Source organism: Lemur catta, chromosome 6, assembly GCF_020740605.2.
Source record: "Lemur catta isolate mLemCat1 chromosome 6, mLemCat1.pri, whole genome shotgun sequence".
In the NCBI taxonomy this organism is placed as follows: domain Eukaryota; kingdom Metazoa; phylum Chordata; class Mammalia; order Primates; family Lemuridae; genus Lemur; species Lemur catta.
Window position 1 is genome coordinate 84,778,191 of NC_059133.1, and position 16,026 is coordinate 84,794,216.

The 16,026-nt window shown below is 35.7% G+C and overlaps 1 protein-coding gene across 1 annotated transcript in view; it reads left to right on the forward strand.

Annotated features, from left to right (window-relative positions):
- Window positions 1–16,026, forward strand: part of SLC15A5 (solute carrier family 15 member 5) — an 86,935-nt gene that overhangs the window by 23,209 nt on the left and 47,700 nt on the right. Inside the window, exons 4-5 of the mRNA XM_045555259.1 lie at window positions 3,512–3,732; window positions 7,826–8,012. Of these exons, the coding sequence (XP_045411215.1) occupies window positions 3,512–3,732; window positions 7,826–8,012 (408 nt within the window). The remainder of the gene's footprint in view (window positions 1–3,511; window positions 3,733–7,825; window positions 8,013–16,026) is intronic.

Here is a 16,026-nt window from a genome sequence, read left to right on the forward strand (position 1 = left end):
TCTAGTTCCTTGGCTACTAAAGCCATCTATACACCAAATGCTCAATTTCATTTTGGCCTCTCTCCTCCCCTTGGAAAGCATATGTTCTAGTTCGTATTTGGCATTTTGACTTGGTTATCTAATAATTTCCCATACTTAACCTGACCAACACTCAGCTCCTGATTCACCCAACTGCAAACTGGCTCCTTTCTTATTTTCTCCCTCTTAATATAAGTCACCAACACCCAGTTGTTTAAGGGGGAAAAAAGGACTCATCTTCAGATCTTTCATCTCTTCACCCTCTTCTCACATCGAAATATTTCATTGATTGTTAAAAATGCATCCCATTCTGTTCACCTCTCTTCCTTGCTGCTAGTGTACTAGTCCAAGTCACCACTAGCTCCTCTATTGTCCCCTAAAATTCATTATCCATCCACACAGCTACCAGGGTTCCAGAGTAACTTTTTAAAAATATACATCATATGATATCGCTACTCTGTTAAAACTTTTTAATGGTTTCCCATGATACTAAAGATAAACTTCAGGCTCCTTACCTGGGCCTGTGTGGTCTGACCCCTGGCCACGTCTTGGACTTCCACTCCTCCCAATCTTCTCACTAACTGAGCTACTGTCTCACTGGTCTTGATGCTTTCTGAGCCTCTCCCAGCTCGTTTCTACCTTGTGTTATGTCTGGAATATGTTTCCTCCAGTTCTTTTTGCCTATTTCCAGTCCTTCAGTTCATATGCCAACTTTTTAGGAGGTCTCCTCTATACCCAATCCCACGATGGGTCCTTATCACATCAGCACATTGTGTTTTCATGGTAAGACCTGCCTAATATTTTCCTGCTTGTAGTGTCTCCCCCACAACAAAGAAGACTCAGGAGTTTGTAGGTCTTGTTCACTGCTATATTCCCATATTCCCAGGGCCTAGAGCAGTCCCTGGCTCATCGTAGATGCTCAATAAACATGTTGAATTAATGAATGATTACATTCACATTTCTTTGGCATCAATTACATGCACTTGCTATACTAGCTAGTTTTAGACCTCATTCATACTTTAGCATTTCTCGTTTCTTGATCATTTTGCTTTTGTTGCTTCATACATATCACTATATCAGATATAATTTTATTTGTTTAAGTAAATTCATTTTTCAAAGTATATATTCAATTGAAGCCAGTGCTACTCAAAGCCCAGTCCATGGAGCAGGGGTGATCTATGAACTGTTTGTTACTGGTGTGCAGCAATAGAAATACAGACACTGAGAAAAAACATATAGAAATATTTACATAAAGTTGCATTTTGTGTCTGTTGAATCTAATAATAAAAATATCAGGGCTTATATTTCATATGTCTTTATTTTGTTTTATATTTAGGTATTTCATTTTTATTGTATTTCATAAATGTATTGACCATGAGAGTTGAGAAATTTTTTAAAAATTGACTTTTTAACAGTTAGTTTGAGAAGCACTAATCTAAGCTACCTCTCTTTAGAAATAAGATAACAGCAATATTTAATTGTTTAATAATATTGCAGGTATCAATTTATCATGCCTTAGAATCAGATCCAAATTTATCTTGCAACAAATAGTGATTTCTTTATACAAAAAAGGAATAGTGAGTATAAAATACGTTGTATTCAACACAAGTTCCTAAATTTAAAAATTTGGGGAAAATATCTTTAGAAATAGTCTTTCATCCTGAAAGTAGTTATCAGTTAATAATAAAGCCTATTTGAAAGCATAGAGTAATTTGGATCGATGTTCATAATAACCCTGCGATCTACATAGCGCCTTTTGCAAGAGTTGAACAGAGAACAGGTTGATGAGCAACAGAGACAAGATTGCAAGGAAATGTCAGGAAGTTAAGCCTCCTAGCCCAGGCCTGTTCAAATTCAGTCTGTAGACTGTTCATCAGCACAGTCTCAGTTCTCATCTCACTTAAACCTTAAGTAAACTCATTGAAATAGCCAGGAAAGTCTCGTGATAAAGCAGTTTCTTCTGCAATAATAAAGAGCTGTCCCTATTACTTCTTTCCTAAGAGACACAAATCTTGGCCTCTCACAGGTGCCACTGTCTTCCTGGCCTTATCAGTCCCTGGGCCTTCATCTGGGTCTGGCAATAGTAACTAAGGAGAGGCAACAGTGATTAGAGAGACGAGCCTATCTCCTGTCAGCAAGTATCCCGACACATTTCCACACCACCTAAACACACTTCACAAAGGCCACCAAAGAGCCACATCTGTAATCATTCTTGGTCACTACCAATTTGGGCTGGATTTGATTCAGTGACTTATAGGTTAAAGGCTCCATATTCAATTACCAGGCCCCCAGCCTCCTCAATTAATCAAAGGCTGACATAATGGGTCTATTACAACTCTTAAAGAGAAGACCATATCAAATCAATATAACCACTTTATAACCATAAAAAGAAATGTTAATAAATAGTCTTTATTTAAATATAAAAACCAATACTCTATGGCATCTACATGAATTTGGTTAGAATGCATTTTGTCTAGAATCTTATTTTAGGAAACTTGAACACAATCAAAATGACAATCAGACTATACTTTGCGTTTCTACAGCAGCCTTCGTGGGAGAAACTCAAAACATTTTCACATTTATGATACCGTTTATCCTTCAGCAATAGTTTGGTGTCTATGTAATTTGTGGAGGGATTTATCTGGTCAAAGGGAATGCTATGAAAAATTGTAACAATCATGATGGCGCAGCTGAACTGCTACCTAAACAGGGGTCTCTTATCTGCCATTGTATCAGGAAGTCCTAATGGACTCAAAGAAAAGGTAGAATCTGAAAGGCCATAAAAGAAGCAAGAATGAGATTGCAAATCACTAGCAGTAAGTGACTGCTAACATCTGAAGCAATAAAATGCTTCTGATGCTAAAAGCGACAGCCATATAAACCCAGAGAAAACTACTGGGAAAGTCAAAAGCTAACTAATCCAATCTGAACTTTCAGTGACACTATCAACATGTATAAAGTCATTTAAAGAGTTCAAAGTTTAACCTTATGTCTGAAATTCAAGGATAAAGTCAAAGCAGAGAATACATTTCCCTTCATCTCCGTGTCAAAATAAGAAACCACCCTCTACCTGCCAAGTAAAGTGATTGTTATTTATATAACAATTTATATTAAAAACCAGTACTAGTTCTTTGTGTTAAGGATATAAAGAAAGTTCAGGTTATCGTCTTCATTAATGAGTTAAAGTCAGAGACTTCTGAGAGATTCTGAAATTGCTTACTTTGGTGTTTTATTGTCACCTTTCTTCTCTTTTTTAAACATGTTCCCATTGAAGTTACATGTTTCATTTTTTACATCGGCTGTCAGGGGCTATCCTGAGCTGGTCCTCAGGATGCCAGAATCTTTGTCAGAAGCTTGTTCCTTTGAATCTGCCCCTTGGATGCTAAAACCCTCTCAGTCACTGTACTTCACAATTGTAGTCTTTCTGATTGGCATTTTGGAAAACTGGAGAACAATTTCTATACTAATACATGATATCATCAATTATTTGCAGGTTGCTGCCTCCTAACAACCATTGGGGTGTTTTTTAATGCACTGAAAACATACTGCCTGCAATATTGCCAACTTGGCAGAGATACCACCAGCTGGTTAGACCATGCCAAAGAAAAAAATGGTGGCTGCTATAGTGAGTCCCACGTGGAAGACACAAAATTTTTCTTCACCCTTCTCCCTCTCTTCATTTTTCAGCTCCTATACAGAATGTGCATTATGCAGGTAAGGACGGGTGATGAATACTACCCCAACAACATTAAGGTGATTGCATGCTGACAATACAAGGGAACACGGATCTCCATTCCAACAAGCACTTCCCGTATACTTCAGCAGACAGTTACCCCACAAAAATCAGAGCTTCTAATCATTACAGGCTCTGATTTCAGGAGCTAAGCGGGGTCAGGTAGAGGCATACCTGAGGAGCCACTGGGCATGTGTTTCTTTTGTGGAACTATAAATGCCTGTCAGTAGGCGCAGACAATACTTCAGAGGGTGTGGTCGTAAGACGCAACAGCAGCGCCTGAAAATATCAGATCTATAGGCTAATACCAAACCTCTGTTTAGCCAAAGGTTTTGACTTCCTTCCTCATTAAACCTTTAAAAAGCGGTATTAACAAGGAGCTAAATTGACCGATTTGAGTACCACCTCCACTGTACTCTTAAGTACTAATGAGCAAGTGATTCTCTCCCCACCCACTCTATTAATTCCTTGGGAAATCAGTCCCTATGTTGTGAGGAAATCAAGAGAAAACACTAAGTCCAAAGTGTCTTTTATAGATACTGTGATTTTAAAGAAATTTTAATGTGGTGGTTGTTAAACAGTAACATATTTATAGAGAAAAATAAATGATCATAAAAATCTTTGAACAAATTTGGGATTTTGTTCAATGCTAACCCCCAACTTGCAAGTTAGAAGGCTAATGAATGGGTTATATTCATAAATCATAGAACAACAGAGCTGTAAAGAAGTTTAGAGGTTAGCTTACTCAATTATTTCATCTGTTGAAGAGGAAACTTAGGCTCAAAAAAATTAAGTGATTTTTAGAGGGAAGTGTCAATAGGTCATGGCAATAGGTCACAGTTCATGGTAGTGCAAGGAAAAGTAGAATCTCCCCTCTGTCTCTCAGGGCAGTTCCTGTTTCTCCAAGCCAGGGGTTAGCAAACTACTGCCTGTGGCCAAATGCAGTCCATTGCTTATTTTTGCACATCCTGCAAGCTAAGAAGGTTTTTACATTTCCATCTGGTCAAAAAAAAAATCAAAATAAGAATAGTATTTTGTGACATATGAAAGTTACATGAAATTTAAATTTCAATGTCCATAAATGAAGTTTTATCAGAACATAGCCATGCTCATCAGTTTGTCATGTCAATGTCTGCTTAGCATGAAAACAGTGGAGTGGAGTGGTTGCCACAGAACCCCTATGTGGACATATTTACTATCTGACCCTCTATAGAAAAGTTTACCAACCCATAGTCTAAATAATACATGAAAGATAGTTTAATTTAGGAAATTCAACTTCCTCCTGACCCTACAATAGTAGCAGTAAAAAACCAGAACACAACAGAAGTATTACCCATATTTGTGAGTATTAATATCATAAAACATCTTAGAATGGAGAAATTAATAATTAGCACAAAATTACTAAATGGTCCATAGTTGGCCTCAAAACCTTCTATGTAAATTAGCACAAATGACCTGTTCCTTCTCTTCATAATGCAATGACACCTGATATTTCATTCCACTAACTTTGACTTCTCTGCACACTGACATATATTTTAAAATTTGACACAAATTACAATAAATTTTGATAATCTAATTTTTATGCATCTTGCTAAATCTAGACACTCTTTTTGTTGGTAAAAAGAAGAACAAAAACTAATACTTACTGATCACATATTGTGTGTAATAGCTTTTAAAAGATGGCTTCTCAGTATGTAATTTAATCCCCATAGTAAGCCTACATGGCTGATATTACCATCCTAAATCTGAGGCTCAGAGACACTAAGTAACTTGCATCTTGCTCCCAGTCATCCTGCTAGTGTATGGCAGAGCGGTCATCGCAGCTCGGGGCTGGTATCAAGGCACACGCTTTGTTATGACCCACATACCTCTCTTGCACTTGGTTAAAAACTCTTGATACAGACTATATAGATTCCAAAATTATACACAGTAATATTATGCTGTAAACTTCAAAGAAAATGGTTAGACTGTACTTCTCCAGGGAGGCAGAGGAAAATCCCAAAGGGACAGACTGAGATTAGATTTTTGTCCCCAGATGAAATAATCACCAGTACAAAGGTGATCAAAGTACCAAGAATAAAACATCATAGAATTCCATATTTTAAATTTAGTAGCCATTATCGACCTTCACTTCCAAGACATACATTTAAAATATGTTGATATTAAGGCTGATGAGGTCGCCATTTGACATTACTGGCACTCAAAGGTGAAAATGAATCTCTATTGACAGCAATTATTTCTCAATATTCAGAGGCTTGTATGAAATAAAAGTATTTAAAATTTTAAAAGGGGATGATTTCAGAACTTGAGGCAGAAGCAGAAATGATTTCAAGCTTTCAAGACACTGGAGCCTTTTCTTAGATTAGGCAATATATTAATATTGCCTCACTAAAGATTAATAGTACATTTGCCACATTATTAAGTTAACAGATTTCTGTGTCTGTGATTCATGCCGATTATAACTTTATTCCTATTAACAATAATTCTCATTTGAAATCAGTAACAGAAACTTCCAAGTTGTGCTGGGAGCCTTTCAGTCTTAGAGTTGTTCCGCTGCCAGCACTTTTTGTTAAAACACATCATTCATTTTCCTCTGATGGGGGGATACGTGCTTAATAATTTTCCTGAAGTAGGGCAGAACTAGCTAATGTTCCTTTCACTTTTGCCATCTATACCCCACCAAAACAGTCCTTGTTTACTACTCTAAGGGTCAAATTCAAGATAAATTATCACTAGGACATGTTTTATAGAGGTGGAAAGAATTTCAATGCAAATGTGTTCCTTTCCCGGGTTTGGACAGTTAACACAGCAATAGGCTCATTTTACGATTGGTAGATCCTTAACAGCTGTCCTGACTCTATGACTCTGATTCTTCTCATGCCCTCTCAGATTGTATAATTGAGTATGGAGAAGGAGTCAGTGAAGGATTCAAATGAGAAGTTATCATCCGATGCTTGAGCAGGGCTGCTCTCCCAGGGTAGTGGTGAGGCAGGAATCCTAATGCAGTTCTTGCGCTATAAGAGAAATAGTTTGGAGAATCTGTTCCTCAAGGAGAAGACTTGGTTGACTTTCCCTCCATGTCAATCACCAGCTTTGTGTGTCACTGAGAATTAAGGAAATACCATATGCTACTAATGCTCATGATGAAAATGTAATGATTGTAACAAAGCTCATGAACTAGAAGAGGGAAGAGATGTCCCTTTCACACGACACCATGCCTTGTTTCTGATATCATAACCTATGAGGAGGCTTGGAACACATGAAGAGGCTCCAAGATAATGTCAGGATTTTAGTTAGTATTGGGGTTATTTTAAAAATTAAGAAATTCTAACAATATATTGAGAATTTGGGGCAGAGTACAGGATTTTTAAAAAATTTATCTTTTACTTTATTATGAAAACCATTTTTATGTAGCTCCCTTTGTGGAAAAGTCATATCACACAATTAGTTTAAAAGGAAGGCATGGACACAGGAAGGTTTTCTTTCTTTTTTCCTATTACTTGGTTCACATTAGAAACAAGGCCTATTGAGGGAGCCCACAAAGATAGCCTATGACAAGTACTATGTGTCCACATTGGGCCCTCTTCTTAGGAAAAAAATTATTCTTATCTATTTTGCCACCAAACTAGCTGCTATTTAAAGAACTTACTCTAGCTTCAACTTTTTTTCATCATGGTAAAAACAGATGTCGTTAATACTTCCTCCTGGTTTTGCATTAATGTTCATGAAGAAAAGTCCTTTTGCTTATGTGCAGAACTTAAGCTATTTGATTTCTTATGCATCATCCTAAGCACAAAATTAGGGACACCATTCCTTTCCACAGAAAAATTAAGATAGACTAAATGACAAAAGAGTCTTCCATAAAGAATCAGTAGTATCGTCAATAGACTAAATAGCTCCTACTGTCACAGATGAAGACCCTTTATCAGATCATAACTGGGGCCTTGGAAAGCTGGGAAACATGGAGCTCATCTATCAGAGAGTAGGTGCAAGGAGGAAGGCTTCTGGCGCAGGATGCTTTCTTCAGAGTTAAACCACTGTCTTAATGCATGGCTGCTTCCGCCTTGAATACAGATTCCTTCAGGATATTATCTGCAGACCATGAATTCCAGCCTGAATGTGGATGGATTTCTTCTGCCAATTGCAGTAATGAGTGCCATCAGCATCCTACCCTTACTAATTCTGGCTCCTTTTATGGAGTATTTCAGCACCTGCCTATTTCCCTCTAAGAAAGATGGACCACTTCTGTCGGCATGCATTAGTAAGTACAACTTGCCATTTCAAGGGAATTGTTCACAACTTAAAAAAAAAAAAAAAACACTCTGCTAAGATCTAAACTAGCTCTATGCTCCTGAGTAGGGTCAGATTTTAACAAATTGGAAAAAAGGTGAATTTGTGAGTGATAACATCCAGCTTCCCAAATCTCTACCCAGACATCAGTGTCCAGTCTTCTTCCCATCTTTTCATCCCTCCTCACAACACACATCTAATATAAAGAGACGGTGAAATTCCCAGCACCACCAAATGGCCTATCCTTCTGCAAGTGAGGCCATCCTTACTCCCAAGTCAATGTTAAATATGTCCTTAAAAATAAATACAGGTAACGAACCCCCCAAAATAATTTTAATTTCTGAACCGGTAGTAAAATGTATTAAAAATTAGTATTCTGATTCACAGCTTCAATATAAATAGTGACGTATATAGGAATAATGATTTTCAAACATTTTTTAAAGTGAAACAATTTAGGATATCTTATTCAGAACACAATAAATAGATCATAAAATGAAATTTCTCTGATTAAAATGGGAGAAAAGGAACTGAAATCCGTTCTGCTCGCACTCTCCTCTGCCTGTATTCCTGCAGACACCCTCAGGAACAAGACAAGTGCAGGAAAACCAGTCTCAATCTAAAAATGAGAGATCTGAGGTCTCAGCCCCTGCTCTGCCTCTGAACTGCTCCTTGGTGACTTTGGACAAGGCACCTAACCTTTCTTGTCTTTAGTTTGCTTATTTTTTTCATTATTTTTTTCAATACCCTAGATAAATCTTAGATCCCTTTGTGCTACAAAAGTTTTGAAATTACTCAGGATGACATCAGTGCCCAGAACATAATCCTGACACATAATGAAAGCTCTATAAATGTTGGCTATTATTATGAGTTAAATAGCAAGGAACATGAATTGTTCAGTGAGCATAAACAGAAAGCACAGGGAGTTTGAAACTCCTAGGAGATACCACGCAATGGTATCTTATGCCCTGCTTGAGAAAGAATTCCACTGAAATAGTCAAGCTTCTTTTCTCTCGTATAACCTGTTCTTATTCTTAATCCGTCCTTTTGGAAGATCTGTGGAGACCATGTAGTCCTCTAGTCACACTTTTTGCTGCTTCTGTCTTTAGAGAAGTTCCATTTTAGTGTGTTTGCTTCCGGTTATTTATCAAAGCCATAAACAAGATCCCCCCAGATCACACTATGGGATGGGTTTGTTTTTGATTAAAACTAAAAGTGACTAAACTCACCTTAGGTTTTTTTTTTATTATGTTCAATTATAAAGGCCTTTCGTTCATAACATTTTTTGATTTATGTCATAAGCCAATAACCCCATCTTTATTTATTGTAATAGGCTTTAGCAAACTATAAATCTTAATAACTTTTAACAATTACTAAATCTTAAAAAGTGCTTTTTTGTCTGCCAATGTAGAAATCCAAAAACCATTAAGTATTTAGTGAATGCCCAGCATTATCTTGGTCATTTTAAAGATAGAAAAGGAAAGTAAGACATTGTATGTATATACCCTCAGCAAATACACTATTGAAACAGAATGAATGCAGGACAAAGGACAAAATGGGGGAAAATTTATATTGCAAAATGCCAAAAATCTTGGCAGTCTTGTATCGTATCATGAAACATCCCAGTCTGGGTTTCCAAATCATGTTTATTTACTACAAATGTAAAAATCTGGGCTACTTCAGGAAAATATACCATACAATGTGGCTTAAAGAATCACATTAGAAAGACTTGCTGAGAATAAAAACCTTAAATTCACTTTAAATATGAGCAACTTTCTCTTGGACAATTCTCCACTCCTGAGTATTGGAAATAATGTCTATTCCTAAAGAAGAATATTTTCTTTCTGGATAGAGAATAGTTAGGCAGAGTTATCTAGTATATTGTTTGATGTTGTTAATGAATTAAATATTCTCCTTCAAGATTGGTAACAAGACCTGTTGCACAAGAAAAAAGAAAAACTAGACTCACTTCAAAAGAAACTAAGCTATATGTTCCACTGGGTACAGAATACTGAATTCAGTTGTTTCTGAACCAGACTCCATTCATTCATTCATTTGCATAGTTATTCATTTATTTGCATAATATTTTGCTATGGGAATATAAAAAGTGTGATGATATGCATCTTTTATACCAGATATTTACTTAAGTTTTCTACATTCTGGTTATGATTATGGAAGATTAACAAGTTTTATCAAGACATAAAAGTAGAAACCTAGGGTACTTTTTGATATTAATTTACATATTGAATTAGCTTAATATTAAAATTTCCTTTCACTTTGAACTCAAGTGCGTGAAAATGTGGGTGAAGTATATAAGTATGTGAATTATGAATGAACATACATTATGAGTTCCTAATTTGAACTTTGTTACCTTTATATATATATTACATTTAACCTCATGATAAACCATCATTCAATAGACCAAGATTGTAAGGGTCACAAAGATAGTGTCATTTGAATTCAAGTCTTCTGATTCTAAGGAAATTAAATTATTTTTATTATTATTATTATTCTACTTACCATGTATGCATAGCTGTTAAAGAGTTATTAATAAATTATCAGTGTTACCTTGGAATCCTTACTGCTGTTTCCAATTAGCACTATGAAGTAAATAAAAATCTCCTTTTGTCACCACAATGGAAAGTTACTTCTCATACTCTCTCATTCCCTTCTACATTCTGTCATTCCCCTTCCAGGGACTGTCGTGTTAAAGGAGTCAGATGGTGAAGACCATGCTAATGTTTGACATGCAAAATCATAGCCCAGACAGATAGTGAGATATGGGGAAATCTTACCCCGCTGGTCAAACTAGAAATTTAATAAAGGAAAAAAATAACTTATTTTCTTTATCTAGCCCATAAGCAATGCAATGAAATATGGGTTTCTGGTTCAAGATATGACATTCCTGAGTTCATTGCCTAATGCAATCAAGAAGTACATCAGGGTATCAACTATAAAAAGAAAAATCTATAGACCTTCCAGGACTGTGAAAGGCAAGCACTTGATATGCTCAATAGTTATCACGACTGCATTTTGTTAATATTACATTTGAGTGGATTTATGTATTCAAAAGTCAGCCTTAATTCACTAAAAATCTAGAACTAGTGATATCATTGTAATTTGTCTTCTGTCATAATTGGATATACTTCATTTTCATTTTAGCTTTTTCAGTTCAAATCAAAAGTGTTTACACCATGAGTATTTCTTTTTGTTAGCATTAATTAAGATCTTGCAGTATGTGGCATTCAATAGTTAGTGCTGACACACACAAGTATTAATCTGACTAAAATTAGCCTAATTAAGATTGTTACTAAGTCTTACACAAAGCAGAAGAGTACAACACAGTAGGTAGTAATTATCTTGGCTTTTAAATAACATTTACAATGAAATGCAGATGAAGTAGATTCAAATATCTGCAAGACCTTCCTCTTTAAAATAAAAACCTGAAAATGCAAATGCTAACTAACAGTTTTTTATGATACATGTATGGCCAAAGTGTTGGTTCTCTTATACATAACCGGTGACTTCTACTAATTCTAATAATTGGTAGTCATATAAAGTTCTCTTTTTCTTTTGGGTTCAAACCAAGTGGTTGATAAATTAAAAATAGAGTCAGGGATCCATTCTCTTTTATTGAAAGTAGGATTATATCAGGCAAAATTTATTTTTTCCGTATGGTTTTCAAATATAAATTTTCCCAAGAAACACAGTGTACAGAATACTTACAAAGTACTTGATAGGAGAAACTGTGTAAACATCAAGAGAAGTAACCTGTAAATATCTAGCCTAAGTCATTCATTCAGTTGTTCACCTGTTCGATAAAAGTATATTACTGTTCTTAATTTGTAAAGTTAACATCAAATTGAAATTAAATTTAAGTTGACGTTGATCATCTAATACACCAGCTGAAGCAATAATTGATTGATGCCTTATAGACACGCATTTGTGGATCTGATCTCTATGTAAATGAGTTACCTGCTCTATATGCAGAAATTAAAGCACAAACTGAAGCTGAATCTCCTGAAATGAGTTTCAATGGTCTAAAGAGAAACCAAAGATAGATAGATAGCTCACAGAAAATATAGCAACATACCACTAATAGAAGAAATAAGAAAAATAAAAAATATATACCATTCTAACAGTGAGTGAAAAATATCTTTCCCAATGGCAGCAGATACATCTGGCAACAAGATAATATGCCTCTGTGAGAGTGGTTCATGGACAGCAGCATGTTCTCATATGAGCAAATTTCTTATTCTGGGAATTTGCCAAAATCATGGATCCATGGGGAATTTCTCAAGGACTTGGTAGAATTTCATACATATCAAAGCAAGCTTACATATGAGAGAGTCATACATCAGACTACCTATAGAAACCTTATGGTTTTGTCAGTGAATAAATTTAGCCAATGTCTAAAGAATCTGAACACATCCTTTTTTCAGCATTAGATTTTGCTTCAATATAAAATGGAAAGTACAACCTTAGTATTTAAGTAAATTCTGACTTTATTTCATTGTGGTCTAATTTGGAAAATTATTACACGGTAAGATAGTAGAATAAACTAAAAGAGCTTCAGGACACTTGTGGACTTGCCTGCAGCCACACAACCAATATTAAAACATACATTATTTATCTGAATATAGTATCTACTTTGGAACCATTGTGTTTTATCTTGTAAATACAGATCTACTAGAGGTTTAAAATGTGTGCATTCTGATAAACTACACTCTGCTTTTAGGTGTGTTATGATCTCAAACAAGTTAAGAGTTAAAAATGGAGTGGATTAAATTTAGGTTGGAATCAAACTTTGCTTTGAATTTTTTAAAAAGCCATTTTTCATTGACACCAAAGTGCAGTAGCAAATAAAAAGTGAACATAGTTATCTAGATCCTTCAGGTAAAATATGCTTTGCCCTAAAATATCTGGGTAAATGAATGCTATGGTTTGAATGTTTTTATCTTTTTTAAAATTTATGTTGAAACGTAATCTCCAATGCAACAGTGTTGCGAGGTGGGGCCTTTGAGAGGTGATTGAGTCATGAGGGCTCTGCTCTCATGAATGGGATTAGGTAGCTTTATAAAAGGCCTTGACAAAGGGAGTTTGTCCCTTTTGCCCTTCTGCCTTCTGCTGTGTGAGCACACAGCCTTCCTCCTCTCTGAAGGAGACAGTATTCAAGGCAACATCTTAGGTGCCAAGAGTAGCCCTTGATCTTGAATTTTCCAGGTTCCGGCACTGTGAGAAAATAAATTTCTGTTCTTTATAGATTACCTAGTCTCAGATATTTTGTTGTAGAAGCGCAAATGAACTACAACAATGAGGTAAATACATTTGCTTTACTTGAAATTGTCTGGAGAACTGTCTTTCATTGGATTTTGCTAGATCAGGCCTGTTACTGCTCTATTTTAGAGCAGTGCTTCTCAAAGTTTAATGTGCATAGGAATCATCAAGGGATCTAGTTTAAATTTAGATTCTGATGCAGTTGTTCCAGGGCAGAGCTGGAGATTCTGCATGTCTGACAAGTTTCTGGATGATACCTACACTACAGGTCAGGAATAACACTCTGGGTATCAAGGACCAAGGAAGTGGCCAAAAGTTGCACTGTCAGATTTCATACATGTATACAGGCAGCAGTGGCCCAGGTAAAATGCCACAATTTTTCATCAGACCAGAGCCGAAATTTGGGAACAGGCAATAAAAGATGATGACAAAACCAGGGGTTGGCCAATCACTGCAGCTCGTGGGCCAAATCTGGCTCAATATCTATTTTTGCATGATGAGCAAGGTAAGAATGTTTTTCACAGAGGAACATCTGTAATTGACTTAATAATACGAAATGCTAACATTGAGTCCCAATTAAGTGAAATTTCATCACCCCCCTAAAAGATATTATTCTGAATTTCATCCATTAAAAAAATTGCAGGAATTTATTTTCTCCCTTATTACATATTTACCTACAGATCTTCAGTTTTGCCTTTTGGTCTACAAAATCTGAAATATTTATTACCAGATTTTTTTAATTTCAAAATATTACAGAGGTACAAATGTTTTTGGTTACATATATCGATTTTGTTATTCTTGAGTCAGGGTTATAAGTGTGCCCATCACCCAAATAGTGTCCATTGTACCGGTTTAGGTAGGTTTTTGCCCATCCCCTCTTTCCCCCTTCCCACACTTGTTTTCCACTGAGTTTTACTTGCCTTTGTGCATATGTGTGCTCATAGGTTAGTTCCAGTTTAATAGCGAGTACTCGTGATGTTTGTTTTTCCATCCTTTAAATATAGATGCTTCACTTAAGATGATGGTCTCTAGTTCCATCCAAATTGTTGCAAAAGGCATTAAGTCATCCTTCTACATGGCTGAGTAGTATTCCATAGTACACACATACCACATTTTGTTAACCCATTCATGAACTGATGGGCACTTGATTCCACATCTTTGCAACTGTGAATTGTACTGCAATAAACATTTCTAGTGCAGGTGTCGTTTTTGAAAAAATGACTTCTTTTCCTTTGGGTAAATACCCAGTAGTGGGATTGCTAGATCGAATGGTAGGTCTACTTTTAGTTCTTTGAGAAATCTCCATGCTTTTTTCCATACAGGTTGTACTAATTTGCAGTCCCACCAACAGTGTATAAGCATTCCTTTCTCTCTGCATCCATGCCAATATCTATGGTTTTTTGACTTTTCAATAAAAACCATTCTAACTGGGGTAAGTTGATATCTCATTGTGGTTTTTAATTTGCATTTCTGTGATAATTAGTGACATTGAGCATTTTCTCATGTTTATTGGCTATTTGTCTATCTTCTTTTGAAAACCTGTTCATGTCTTTTCCCCCCTTTTATTGGGGTTGTTTGTTTTTCTCTTACTGATTTGCTTGAGTTCTTTGTAGATTCTGGTTATCAGCCCTTTATTGGATATATAGCTTGCAAATATTGTCACTCACTCTGTAGGCTATTTGCTCTGTTGATTATTTCCTTAGTTGTGCAAAAGCTTTTTAATTTAATCAAGTCACATTAATTTATTTTTGTTGCTGTGATTGCCATTGGCGTCTTCCTCATAAATTCTTTGCATAGGCTGACATCTACAAGAGGTTTTCCAATACTTCCTTCTGGGATTTTTATGGTTTCATGTCTTACATTTAAGTCCTTTATCTATCTTGAATTAATTTTTTTTTTAAGACTAGTCAAGTGCAGTAGTGAGGAGGGGGGAAAATAGTAGAACAAGGAGTTCAATCTGTAACTAACTGTGAACAATCAAGTGAGATAACTCACTACCTTTGGACCAGCCATCTTGAATTAATTTTTATGAGTGGTGAGAGATATGTATCTTATTTCATTCTTATGCATGTGGCTATCCAATTTTTCTAGCACATTTATTGAATAGGGTTTCTTTTCCCCAGTGGATATCGTTGTCTGCTTTGTCACAGATCAGTTGGCTACATATGGTTTTATATTTGAGTTTTCTGTTCTATTCCATTGGTTTATGTCTCCATTTTTGTGCCAAAACCATGCAGTTTTGGTTACTATAGCCTTACAGTATAGTTTTGAAGTCTGATAATGTGATGCTTCCCAATTTGTTCCTTTTGCTTAAGATTGTTTTGGCTATTCAGGCTCTTTTCTAGTTCCATACAAAGGGTAGAATTATTTTTTTCTAGATCTGTGAAACATGACATTAGTATTTTGATGGAGATTGCATTGAATCTATAGATCACTTTTGGTAGTATGGACATTTTAACAATGTTGATTCTACCAATCCATGAGCATATGTTTTTCCACTAGTTTGTATCCTCTGGGATTTCTTTCCTCAATGTTTTGTAGTTCTCCTTGTAAAGATCTTTCACCTCCTTAGTTAGGTATATTCTTAAGTATTTTATTTCTTTGTAGAAATTATGAATGGTATTGAGTCTTGATTTGACTCTCAGCTTCACTGTTACTGGTGTATAGGAATGCTACTGATTTATGTACATTCATTTTGTATGCTGAGACTT